This window comes from Drosophila simulans, chromosome 3L (genome assembly GCF_016746395.2).
Source record: "Drosophila simulans strain w501 chromosome 3L, Prin_Dsim_3.1, whole genome shotgun sequence".
NCBI classification, from domain to species: Eukaryota; Metazoa; Arthropoda; class Insecta; order Diptera; family Drosophilidae; genus Drosophila; species Drosophila simulans.
The window spans coordinates 5770633-5783209 of record NC_052522.2 but is presented as its reverse complement, the minus strand read 5'-3'; the positions used below and the strand labels follow the sequence as shown (position 1 = coordinate 5783209).

The window sequence follows — 12577 nt, the reverse complement described above, 5'->3', positions numbered from 1 at the left end:
GTTTTATTATTATTGAGCTTGCTGGTTTTGGGCTCGTGGATTTCGGTTATGGCCAATGCCGGAAGTGTCGTTTAAGCCCCATATCGGTGAATGGCCCATCAAGCTGATAGAGCTGCCTATCAATAGTTGGCTGGCGGGCAAACTAAACCTCTTCCTTTGAGCCTCAGCTTGATTTATGTTGTGTTGTCTAGATGATTGATGGGTTTCCTCTTACTTGGCTCTCACTTTTTCTGTCCACAAGCGAGATTTACTCGTGCAAGTTGTTTGCTTGACAGCTTACAAATTTTAACAGTAGTAGGGTTTGATTTTCACAAAAAGTTTTAGAATGTTCTTAAAGAAAAGAAATCAATCTAAATTGTAAAAATGGGATGGGAACCTGCATTCTAAAACATTGTATATAATAAGTTTAATTTTTAGTAAATGCTACTCTTCCTTTCTACTTACCGATCTCATGGTTTTTCCCTTAATTTTTCGTAGAACAATGAGCACGTTTTGGTAATTATTCATACTGATTACAAGGCAGAACTCGTAAAACTTTACGCTCGAGTCTTATCTACTTTTTGGCTTTCCCTGGCGTTTTTTATCTGTGTCGAGATTTAAACGCATTTTCCGTGACTTTTCCGCGCGAAAGTCGTCTGTATCAATTAGGGAGTTCGAGGTGGGACCACGTACTTCCACCGAAATCCAAAACCAAGGCTGCACAGCAGCCTTCCTGCCCCCCAAAAGAAGTGGCCCAGTCAAGCATAAATGATTTCAACAATATTTCACTTAAAAGATTCAAATCGCGCGAGAAGCGGGAAAGAGACAACACTGCGTATAAAGCATAACAAGGGAAAATATAAATACGCATACGACAAGTGCGCCCAGTAAAGGGGGGAAAAGGAAAAGCGTGCTGGGATGGGAAACGCACGCGACAGAAGGAAACGGATACGCTCGAAGAGCTCGCAAACAGATTCAAAATTTCCAACCACATATGACAATGCTCCACAGAGCATCGCCCCTCCGTGCTCCTATACGTACCGCAGCCCCCTGCCCCGCATTGCAACCCATTTGGGGATCCTCTCGTGGCATCGCGGGCAAAAAAAATTCAAATTTACTCCAAGTAGTGGGTCAGAAGGGCGGAGTGGCCAACTAACTGTCGCGCTTTTTTCGCATTTCCATGCTTTCAGCGGAAGTTCCAAGCCCGCGATGTGGTGAAGGGCTAACAACTGGAGACGGGTCTGTATTGTCGTCCTTATGCCAAGGGTCGTCAAGCGCGAACATTTGCATAATCAAATAATAAAAATTTGCATAATTTTATTTTTTACGATACGCATGCCACACTCTTTTACTGCCGCTCTCCCCACTTTTTCCGCCCTACGAAAGTATAGAAAAACACAACTTTCAAGTTTCAATTTGTGTTTTGTCTGGGGAAAGACATTATAGCCACCGTTATCTGGCCAACTCCACCTCCGTCCATAGATCTTGCCATTCCAGTTCTATAAACACAAAATGGTGTCAATATTTATTGGCGAACCTGTTTCTTATCTACGACTGCGACGCGCTATTTAAAATTTAACTATTAACTGCGAAAAGTTTGTCTATAGGATGTTAGGAAAATTTCTCTTCTTAAAAAATATTTTATATCGAGCTGCATGCTAAACTTGAACAAAAACCCTCCCATATTCTTATTATTAAATTCTCCATATATTCAACAAAATTAAAAAGTTATGAATAAGTTTTCTAAAACTGAACCATAACTTCCACTATTTTGGCCCACCCTCGATCTACATGATGTTGTTTTGCTGTTGTATTTTTTGCAACATACCTTGTGTTGCTAAAGTCGCAAGCAAAATATTTAGCATGTCAAATGACATATTTGCTGCTTGCCACAATTTTTTTTCGGAATGCGAAGAAGACCGCGATTTGGCCAAGGATGTAAGTGTCTTACTTGGCTTCTCCCACTGGTTTTTGCTCCCATTGCCGCGTTTTTACCTGGCATATGTGTGCCTCGGTCGCCTGTATCGCTGCCATTTTTGCCGTTTTGTGCTTCATTTATCACTTGGCGGCGGGATTTCCATATACTCAGCATATTTGCGATGATATATGGCTGCCATGGCGCTTAACCCGGCCAGAGATCGCTGGGAACGTTTATCCCCGGGCAGTGTGTCACTTGACTCGATGACAAGCAACCCCACGGAGCCATCGCCCATTCCACACATGGTGTAATTTAGATAAGTGGCCATTCTTCATTTTAATGCTCATAATTTCATAATGTGTACACCCATATGCAGCCCCATCCACTTCCATTCCCGGGTTATATTCCAAATTAAAATCGTGCATTAAGAGCTGGGAGCAAACAACATGGTCAGCGTCGTGCGTTGGCCATGCCATTTATTTTATTTGGCGAGAATTTGTGTTTTTGCTACCTTGCCACGGAAACAAATGGTATAGGGGTTCCTCTTTCTGCTTCTTTTCGGGGCTCCAACTCACATGAATATGGAGCAGGCGAGTGGAGTGGTCGCGAATGTTGAATATGTGTTTTTCCACGTTGTTTCTCTGATTTACGAGCCATAAAAGTTAACTTAATTAAATGGTTTTTGGCGTTCGCTGAATATTTATGGTGCCAGGATTTCAATGTGTCGCAGAAAGTTATGGGAAATGTAAAGATAGATATGTATATTTTTACAGCTCCTAATATAAACATTTGTGGTGCTACCTATTCAATCACATTTCCTATTTAAGATAAATTTACACATAAGCAAAATGTCTATTCATTAAGATAATATTTAATTATAACCATGTCTATATATAGGGTTGGTTTTCGTGTTATTTTCATCCCTGAGCAACCAATGTGTATTTTATTGAAACTAACAAGTGTTGAAATCACAAATGCGTATTTCCAGTCACTTAAACTTGTCTGCATTTCGAATGCCTTTCATGCTTCAGTAAACCGATGAAAAAATTACACAAAAATGAATCCCGATGAGTTACAACCAAGTAAAAGTGATGGAGAACAACACTTAAAGTCAGCTTAAATGGCGACCGCAGAAACATTCACTCGTAAATCAATTAGCACCCACAACTAGTAACCAAAACCAACCACTGCACCCAACCAAGTGGGGATCTCCTGTTGCCCTGCGGCTATTCGGAAAATTAACTACCTGCTAAGTTAATTGAGCAAACAACGCTCGCAGGAATCGCAGGACTCGCAGGATCCGCTGCCATAAAAGTTGTGCAGCGGTCCAACTAAAAAGTCAGGCGCTGCGGCTTACAACTATTAATTATGCGGCCCAAAGTTATGACAGCAGAAAACAGCCGCAGAACTCGAGTAGCGAAACTAAAAACTGCCAACTGCCAGCGAGCGAAGGGAAGCGCACATCATAAATTACGGCCAGGACACGGCCATGGATTGCAAGGATGTGCCCAGCACCAGCACCAGCTCCTGCTCCAGCTCCAGCTCCAACTCCTGGATATATATGTATGTGCGGTAAGCCGCCGCCTGTCTTTTGGCCATGGCAAACAGCTTCCATGCATCCAAAAATATTCGAAAATTTCAATGGACCAGGAGGTGGAGCTGGAGCTGCAACTGGATCCTCCTGGCACAAAGGTATCCTGCCACGGCACAAAATGGCCACCGCAGAGCGCACAAAAAGTGTCATGGCGCATGAAAAACTTCCTGCAACGGCAGTGGCTTGGCCAAAAGGCCTTCAGCCTTCAGCCAGTCCTGTCCTGTCCGTGGCCAAAACAATGGCTGAGCTCCTCCGCAGTTTCGGCAAATGAAAGTCGCATTGTCAGGCTCAATGTTTCCGGCCGGCTCATGGATGTCCTCGCACCGAGTTCCAGCCTCATCCTCATCCTCGTGCTCATTCTTGTTCGCAAGCTCTCCAGCTCTTCAGTCTGAGTCTCCGTTCCCTGGCTGTGGATGTGGCCTGAAACAAAGCGCATCCGTTTGGCGAAAATTGAAATGACAAAGTTCAAAGTTTAAGCGGCTTGGCTGTCAGTTTTTCAGGGGCTCTTATAGTGCCGCGTTCAGTGCACAGAGAATATATCCAAACTTTCTGCTATGATTCCTTCGATTGTTAAGTTCAAGTTTTCTATCAATTTGTGTGGCAATTTATGTTAAGCTCAAGATTAGTATTTGTATTTTCAACGATTAAAACTTGCAATTGTGTTGAACAATTTTTGTTTGGTTCATCGTAACTCGTATGCTCTTCAACTTGCCTTAATTTTTCTCCGTGTGGCAGGGAATTAAGTGGCCCAAACCACAGGGCTAATCAGAAGGCAAACACTCAAACCCCATCGATTGCACTGGGTGCTGTGGAAATTAAAAACGACCGGGAGCAAGTGGAAATTAAATTGCCTGCAGTTAAAAAACACTTTGCCCAGCCACCAGTCGCAGTACCAACAATGTAATAAAAGTCATCTCCTGACACGCCCACTCCACGCGCCCCGTCGGCGATGTTCCCAATCCCAGCAGCTCCAGCACGGCATTTGCATACTTTTAAGCGCAGATGAGCAGAAATCACTCATACGCACGGGGGGCCATTAATGGGGGGTTGACGATGGGGCGGAGCCAAGGCCCACGGCTCAGGGCTCAGGCTCAATCCAGCTGTCGGATTTTCTTGCTCCCGCTATTATGACGGCATTTGCATTGTGTTTAAACGTATTTGAACACGATTTTCAGTCAAGGGGATTGGATGAGTTGGCTAAGTTGGGGGAAACCGAAATGAGCAGGCAATTTATTTACGGTCAAATTGCGAGGTTAGGCAAGGCAAACAAAGCGGCGCAGGTCGCTGCGCAATGGGATCCACCCGGATCTGCCATTGTGGGCGTAAAAATGTGATAAATATGAAATGTGATTATGGCTGCTATTATGTAGCACCCAGCCAGGATGATGATGAGGCTTATTATGGAGTTGCCTTCGTCCTGGCGAATCTGCGGTTGCCCTTGGCGTCGTTTTGAGTGAGTGGCTGCCATGGAACTGTCTGTCTTGCCATCCTGTCTTGCCATCCTGGATGTGGTAAATGAAATGGGGAAATGTGATTTTGACGATGTGTTCGCTTTACGGCAATGGAAGTTCATATGGGTGGCGCTTGTTTGTTTTCGAGGGCGTCGGAAGTTGTAATTGTTTTTTAAAGGAAGCTTGAATTGCTCATTGGGGAAATGCAGGAAATAAATCAAGACGAGTGACTATAAACGGGATATCTAGGAATGGGCGTTAAAATAAAACTTGAATTGTCTTCAACTTTTTTTTCCTCTGGCAGGGTTTGGCAGAAAGAACTGAGCTATAGATGTCTGTAAAATTCAAAGAAATATTCGTGGTAACATGAAAATTATTATTATTAGAATCTTAGATTAGATTTTTAGATTTGCATACGTTATTACTTCCATATCAATATTATTGATAATAAGCTTTAATCTTAAGCGTTGCTCCTTACAGTGCTGTTTAGGCTTACCACCTTGTACCCCGAGTCCTTTTATCTCTTCACCTTAATGCTCCACACCAATTTGCTTACATTAACTTTCCCAGCAATTGTTTTCCATCCCCCACTCCAGCCATGTGAAAGAAGCTAGGAAAATGTCTTTATCAAGTGGCAAGCAGCGAACACAAAGCCATAAAATGCTAATCCCATCATGGGAACAATGAGCAGAGCGGATCGGAGCAGAGCGTTTGCCGTTTAGCGATGCCATCAATTGATACATCAGTCGATAAGGCAGGAAGACGTCCTGTGTGAATCCTGGCTGGCTGCTTGGCTTCTGTGGCACGGGGCTAACAGGATTTGGCCACGCTAAATCAACGCAATTCGATGTGGCTCATTTGAGTGCAGCAACGAGCCAAGAAAATCGCTGGGGGAGCAGCCACCACCCGAGGAATTCGTTGCGCTTTGTAGGAATTTGCTACGCTACAAATTCGAGGCTCATGGGAACTGAATTCCGGAGGGTTGGCAAGTGTGGAAATATTGAAATTCGAAATACATTTTTGCCAAAAACTGCACTAGTACTCCGCGATGATGGGTTATCCTGCAAGCTCGTCGTATTCGTCGCGCCGTCTGAACGAACGACTGCCTTTTGGGCGCAGGACAACCCCGAAGTATCCTTTCATCTTGTTACCATTTCGGTTCCCAGCTCATTAGCGTCGGCGTCGCAGTTTTTGTGGCCGCATCTAATTGCTGCATGCGGCCAAAATGAATCCTGCTGAATCGCAACTACAGGATTCACTGCCTCACTGCACTAACAAGTTGAACATATTCTTCGCTCCACTAACATGGCGTATGTTACTTTTGGTACCCGCGAAAATCTGGTGCTTTTTCTGGTCCTGGGACCCTATGTTTTCGCTCTACCTCACAATCGAAATAATGGGTTGTCCGGCCAGGAATTCTAAGAACTCCATATGCTGCCAAATCAAGATATCTTTGCCTTCTAGAAACCCTGGTTTGGGATTCTTTTTACAAAAATTAATTGAATTTTAAGAACGGTAGTCTTTTGGGATTTCTTAATATAAGTTCACAAAAAAGTATTCCATCGAAAGAATAGGCAGCTCCTTGGATTTTGTTAGCTTTTCAAAAATATTGATTGCAATAATTCTTAAGTTTATACCCTTCGTTTGCTTAATTAAAACTTGATTCAGTTTCATAACATGATTTTAAAATACTTCAGATCTTGACTCGAGCCATAAGTACGCTTGAGTTTAACAACCCAGATCCCATTTACCCTAATTTTATTAATAATACGTCATGATTATTGAATTGGCATAACAATTAGATTTTTATTGAAACATTCAGCCACACATTGAATGCTAATATAAGCATATTTGCAACTTAACCGTAATGTCTTACAATGATGAAACTGAAGATCCTTTCGTGTCCTTCGATATGAAAGATAATTAATTGAGATACAGGGAGATCCAGTTACATGTTTAAGATACAAATTGCACTACATTTAAAGCTAAGGGGAAATTAAATCGGAGCGTGGGGGAAACTAAAGTTAATATCACAATCGAAAATGGGCAACGGGTTTTGTTTTTTGGGAGTTGACTTTATGACTTAAAAATATCCGAAGAAATGCTTCGATCATTTGGGCATGCCACCCATTCGGCGACCTGGCGGTGTGCCGCCGACCACATTGATGATCTCGTTGTCACCGGCAGAGGAGGATGAGTCCTCCAGCTGCGGCTGGTGATCACTGGCTTTGTCCTGGTGGGCGGTCATGTGTCGCGTTAGATGGTGTCGCTCCCTAAAAGTCTCCTGGCAGACGGGACATCGGAGTTTCTCCTCCCGCTTGCGTCGATTCGGATCGCAGGCCACCTCGCTTTTGTGATGGGATCGCATGTGATACACTAGATCACTGGTCATCCGGAAACTTATGTTGCACTTGGCGCACACATTCTGAGCGGTCAGTGTAAAAGTGGATGCCAATGTGGGTGGAATCAAAGTGGAGAGAATGGCTGCTGCAGCGGGATTCTGGAGAGGTTGGGATACCGCAAATGGATGTGGTGGCGGAGCAAATCCGGGATAAGCATGCAGGAACTCCGACGGTGGACCCGGTGGTGAGTTTGCCTGCATAGAAGGTCCTCCACCATTGGGATTTCCCGGTCCCGGTGGACGCGTGTACAACAACTGCTGCTTGAGGCGCTGCTGTGCCTGCAGAGCCTGCATGGGATTCACCGCCTGGAAGGCTCCGTTGAACTGATACTCCGGTCGGAAGTTGTGGTACACAATGGGATTTGCTGGCAGGGGATTGGGATTCTGGCCACCGCTATTGGTTCTCGGTGGAGGTGTAACCAATGGTGGACTTATCGAGTGACAGCTCAGCTGATCGGGACTCAAGGGCGGAGCTCCCACATCCACCGGTGACTCCAAACGTGAAGTTGTCGATGGTGAGGATGATGAAGTGGACAGCGACGAGGAGGCCACTTTGGTAAAAGCGCTGCGCATGGGCGGTGGTGGTGAAGAAGTTGACGGTGCCTCGGGAGAATCCACCAGGGGTATAACCACACTGGGATCATCATAAACGCGCGGCGAACGGATGCTGATCTGTGGATACCGCTGGCGTGCCTCCAACAGACTGATGTACTCCAGTGCCGCCGGCGAAGGTGGTTGCGAAGAAGCTCCTCGAGGAGACAAATCTGTGGGATAGTGGCTCATCTGCTGCTGCTGTTGCTGCTGCTGCTGTTGGTGGTGGTGATGGTGCAGTGCCTCCTGGAGGCGAGCCTGCTTCTCGGCCTGCTTTTGCTTGATCCGCTCATCGGGCATCATGAGGAAGGCCACATCAAAGGCGCGTTTAAGAGTGGTCTTTCCACCGGCTGGCGATGTGGGTGTCTCATTGTTGTTATTGTGATTAGTGGTTTGATTCTGCTGCGGTGACTGTTGCGGTGATGTGGAGATCCTAAGCTCGGCGTGCTGAGGCGGCGTGGTGCGACGCTGGCCAGGATTCGCGTGCGACGGCATGCTATCCATGAGCAGATTCATTTTCACTTCAATACACTTTTCGACTTTCACTTGGCTCTGGTGGGGACTTTGTGTCTTTGGTTCTATGTAGTTCCTTGCGATTCGAAATTCCACTTTCGACTGCTGGCCGCCCGCAATCTGTTCCTCTTTAAGTACCCGCTGCCACAACCACCGCGTCCAGTTGGAATTCTCGTATTCTCATATTGTCCCATTCAATTGGGAAAAAGCAACTCTCCGCACTCGCGGCACTTGGCCCATCTGTCCTGATTCTGCTCGGAGTCTGTTCAGATTCAGGTCCTGCAGAGAGCACCACCCTTATGTTCCTGTTCTTGCTCTTTCACTCCCACTTGTCCTCTCTTTTTCCAGCGGTCTTCCCTCTCTTTCTCTGGCCCACTCTCCGTCTCTCCAGTGTTCCATCTGCTTTGCCAGTTGGCGAACATATTCTGTGGTTTTATTGTGCGAGTCCTGGCCAGGACGACTCCTGGTTGGCTGGCATCCACGGACAGGTTGGCTTGCTCGAAAACCTTGTTGTGCTGTATGCATTGGTACTATGGGCTTCACATTCATGTCCCTTTATGTAGGGTTTTTATTTTATTTCAACAACCTAATTTATTAAGCTTAAAACAATGGTCATCTATATAAAAAGTAACTTTTGTTTATTCAAAAGAGTTGAATTTCTATAAGTAGTTGCTATTAATCAATTTGCTTAAGCACTTAAACTTAATTAAGTGGTTTTAAAATATTTTCCATTAAATATAACTTTTTTGCCTGGTTTCCATTTAGATTTTTGCCGAAACATTTTATTTATCTGCACGAATTTCCCAGTTTCGCCCACTGTGCACTCATTTCTTTCCAAAAGGAGGCGGTGCTTGATCCTGACCGCTCTCTCTCGCTGGTGCTCTCTCTCTTACGCTTTGCCTCTCACACCCACCCCGAAAATATGGCAGGACCTGCCCTCTCTGTCTGTCTCTATTCCCATCTCTGTCGGCGGTGATGTCCTTGTTGCAAGTGTTTCCGAACAGGTTGTTTTTGTCGATTTTTTAGCAGCGCCAGCGAGATTGTGTGAATATGTGGCCATGTTTTGTGCTGCTGTATTTGTTGCGTTTGTTGCTGTTGGCTTGGATTTTGAGTATATGCTGCGCGTAGCTTTTACATATTGCCAAACACAACCACACATACATGCTCACGAATTGGGGTTCCCCCGTTTTGTAGGCGACTGTTGAGCGTCGAAATCTTTCAACGTACCGAAATATTTATTTGTCAGTTAAGTTGGCGCTATGTGGAAAAAGTGGCAAATGCCCAGTAAATATGCACATGCAACAATAGCAAATTGTGCAATGCCTTCCGTTCGTTTTCCGTCTCGTTCTGATCCCCCGTTTATTTCCCTTTTTTGTCCGGCTAGACCCTAGGTCCTGGCAGACCGGATGCGAGGATGTGGCCATTGCCAGGACAAAATATGTGTCTGTTATGGTCAGTCGTGAACAAGGTTTGCAGCTATGGGGTGTATGTATATTTTATTTAAATTTTCGACTCTTTTGTTGCACTTTTTGCTTGCAGCCATGTGGCTGCAGCAGCGGCAATTTAATGTTTGCATATTTTCAGGTGCTAATTGTTCCACTTGCCATATGAGTTGCATTTTTAATTAATATTTATAGCCACCAGCCGAGTGTGCGTGAGTGTGTGTGTATGGGTGCGTTTGAGTATCTGTGTGCTGTAGCCTATAATTCGCATGGCCGCCATGTTGGCTGTCGACGAAATTAATATTAAACACATGATTGCCTTCCAACATGGCCATTTCATTAAAAATATTGTTTAGTTTGTATTTAATTAATTGCCGATCGAACAATCCAATCCTGATGGGAATTTAAATTGATAAATAAAATGGGATGTTCAAATGTGTGATGCAGCTGATGCTTAAAGTTAATGGAAAATCATTTTAAAATATATAAGAATTAATTGGCTTACCATAGCCCATTAAATGCTGAAATCTGAGTAAGTTTATCTATATCTGATCAGTTATCTTATCTTTTATCAGACCAATTTCCTCAATATATTACGTATTGTCACATCTCACCAGAAATTACCCCCATTTCAATTGGACTCTCTCACATATGTGACACGTGTGCATAATTGAAGTCAAGTGAAAATCCCGAACACATTTTCAATCCATTGGAGTAAATATTTTCTGCGGAAACTAATGAAAATCTCCGATATACAAATCGAGCACAAAATTTCCACTAAACCCAAAGGCTTATCTACCCCTGCTGATCTCGCTCTATTGCTAACTAGAAGATTTTGGCTTGTCACTGAGCCAGGGGATGGAACTTTAGGTGGGTTGGTTGTTTGGTTTAGCGCCTGTCGATACATCAAACTGCCAAGTGACAAAGTGATTCCCCCGTTGTCAGGCCGGGACAAAGCGCAAAAAGGCGTGAAATTGCCTTTGTGTGATTAAGTCGAGACCGGAGGAAATGCGAGCAAAAGCGAGGAAATGTCCCAGGAAGCAAATTAAAAACTAAGATGGCAATCTCTCGACTCAAGTTTTGATACAGCTACGTGCTCCTTATGCCCGGGCATGGCATCCTCGCCGGGTTTCAATTATCCCTGGTAAGATAGCAAAATGTAAATGCTAATTGCTTCAAGTTTAGCGCAGAGCTAGCTACGTTTATTCCGGAGACAGCAGACACCTTTTCCGTGGAGATTGTGGCCTCGGCTGATGTTAATGTGCTGCCTGTCTCCCGTAATCTTTGTGTTTTGTGTGGAAATCCTGGAGAAAACAGCTTCTTGCTGCCTGGAGATCTAAGCGCACTAAGTGCACAGAAAAGTAAAATAGTTGAACTTCTGCATGTTAACTTCCAAGTCCAAACAAAAAGAGATACATAATATTGCTAGTTGTAACCATGAGGGTTGTTTAGCAAATTACGTCTGTACCTTTAATTGTGTTTTATAACATATTCAAATTATATTCACATATTATTTCATAGTGTTAAACAGATACCATCGGGTATCACATGAACGGGTTTTAAGATTTGATATGCGATAAGTTTTATCATAATCTTTAAAGCTTTTTGCTCAGTGGATTATGTTGTGCTGGCGCAGTGGAAGTTTCCATTGAGTTTTACCATACAGATTGCATCCTGCAAGAATCCTGCACTTGCCAACCCTCAGGACTCGCAGTGTCCCCAGAGTACGCAGTAAACTAAAACTCGAGTCCTGTTCCGGATCCAATCAAGTGCTTTTCGCGCATTAAATAAAAATTCGAATTGGATTTCACGTGAGCAGGACGAGAACCTAATTGTATGAGGGTTGGAGGACTTTGTTCCTTGGAGGGCTGCATCTAAATCCGAATCTCGAACTGGAACTGGAGTATTTTGGAGGGTAGTTGTCAGCTTCGACAGCCCCTGTTGCTGTTTGTTTAAATACCGTGAATAACATGTGGTTTTTTCGAAGCATATGGCAAGGACTTTGTCACTATTAAGGTGCCTTCTGGCCCTGGCTCGTCCTCCAGTTTGCCAAATCCTCCAATTAGACTGTCATTCATTTAAACGGATTAAAAATGCGCGAACGAGGGTCGCACTCTTCGTTCTAACAAGGCCCGAGGACCAGTGGTGGTGGTGGTGGATCTTGTGGTTGCTCCCAGTTTAGTCTTAGTCGGATTAGAGCCCTTGTTTTGGTTAACAAATCGGCTGATGACGATGTCTATTCCGATTCCGATTCCAGCCCTGTTTGCTGTGCGTCGAGTTGGTCCAATCAGTTCGAGACGCACATTCGCCTGCAATCAAATCAAGCCACAAAAACATTTTCTGCTGTCATATGCAAAACGCCAACGATGCCACAAATGCACCTGAATGGGTGGATGATGGTTGGCTGGGACTTTATCTAAAATGCTTACGCTTGAGAAGCTTTCAATCGAATGCGGCATAAATATTTATGTGCCCCGATGTGGCAATATTTTCCGCAGCTGAAACTCACAATTCGAACTCGTAGAACACAAACGGAACTCGCAACAGTTGCCAAGTGTTGCACGTGGTTGCTGGATAGCCATAATGTCAAGAGCTCTTCAAGTGGGCCAGAAGAGTCGTCAGCAAGCCGGAACAGGAACACCCACTTTAGACTCTTGAATTTTACAGGGTATATTCGAGAACTTTATG

The 12577-nt window shown here is 44.4% G+C and overlaps 1 protein-coding gene across 1 annotated transcript; it reads right to left on the bottom strand.

Annotated features, from left to right (window-relative positions):
* Window positions 1-6716: 6716 nt before the first annotated feature.
* LOC6736927 (protein transport protein SEC31) lies at window positions 6717-8959 on the bottom strand. Its single transcript, XM_002083738.4, has one exon. It carries the CDS (start codon window positions 8448-8450, stop codon window positions 7053-7055), a length of 1398 nt encoding a protein of 465 aa, XP_002083774.1. The 5' UTR covers window positions 8451-8959; the 3' UTR covers window positions 6717-7052.
* Between the last annotated feature and the right edge of the window lie 3618 nt (window positions 8960-12577).

What these genes read in the sequence shown, in the direction of transcription:
- LOC6736927 (XM_002083738.4), bottom strand. Translation starts at nt 8,450, where the DNA reads ATGAATCTGCTCATGGATAGCATGCCGTCGCACGCGAATCCTGGCCAG.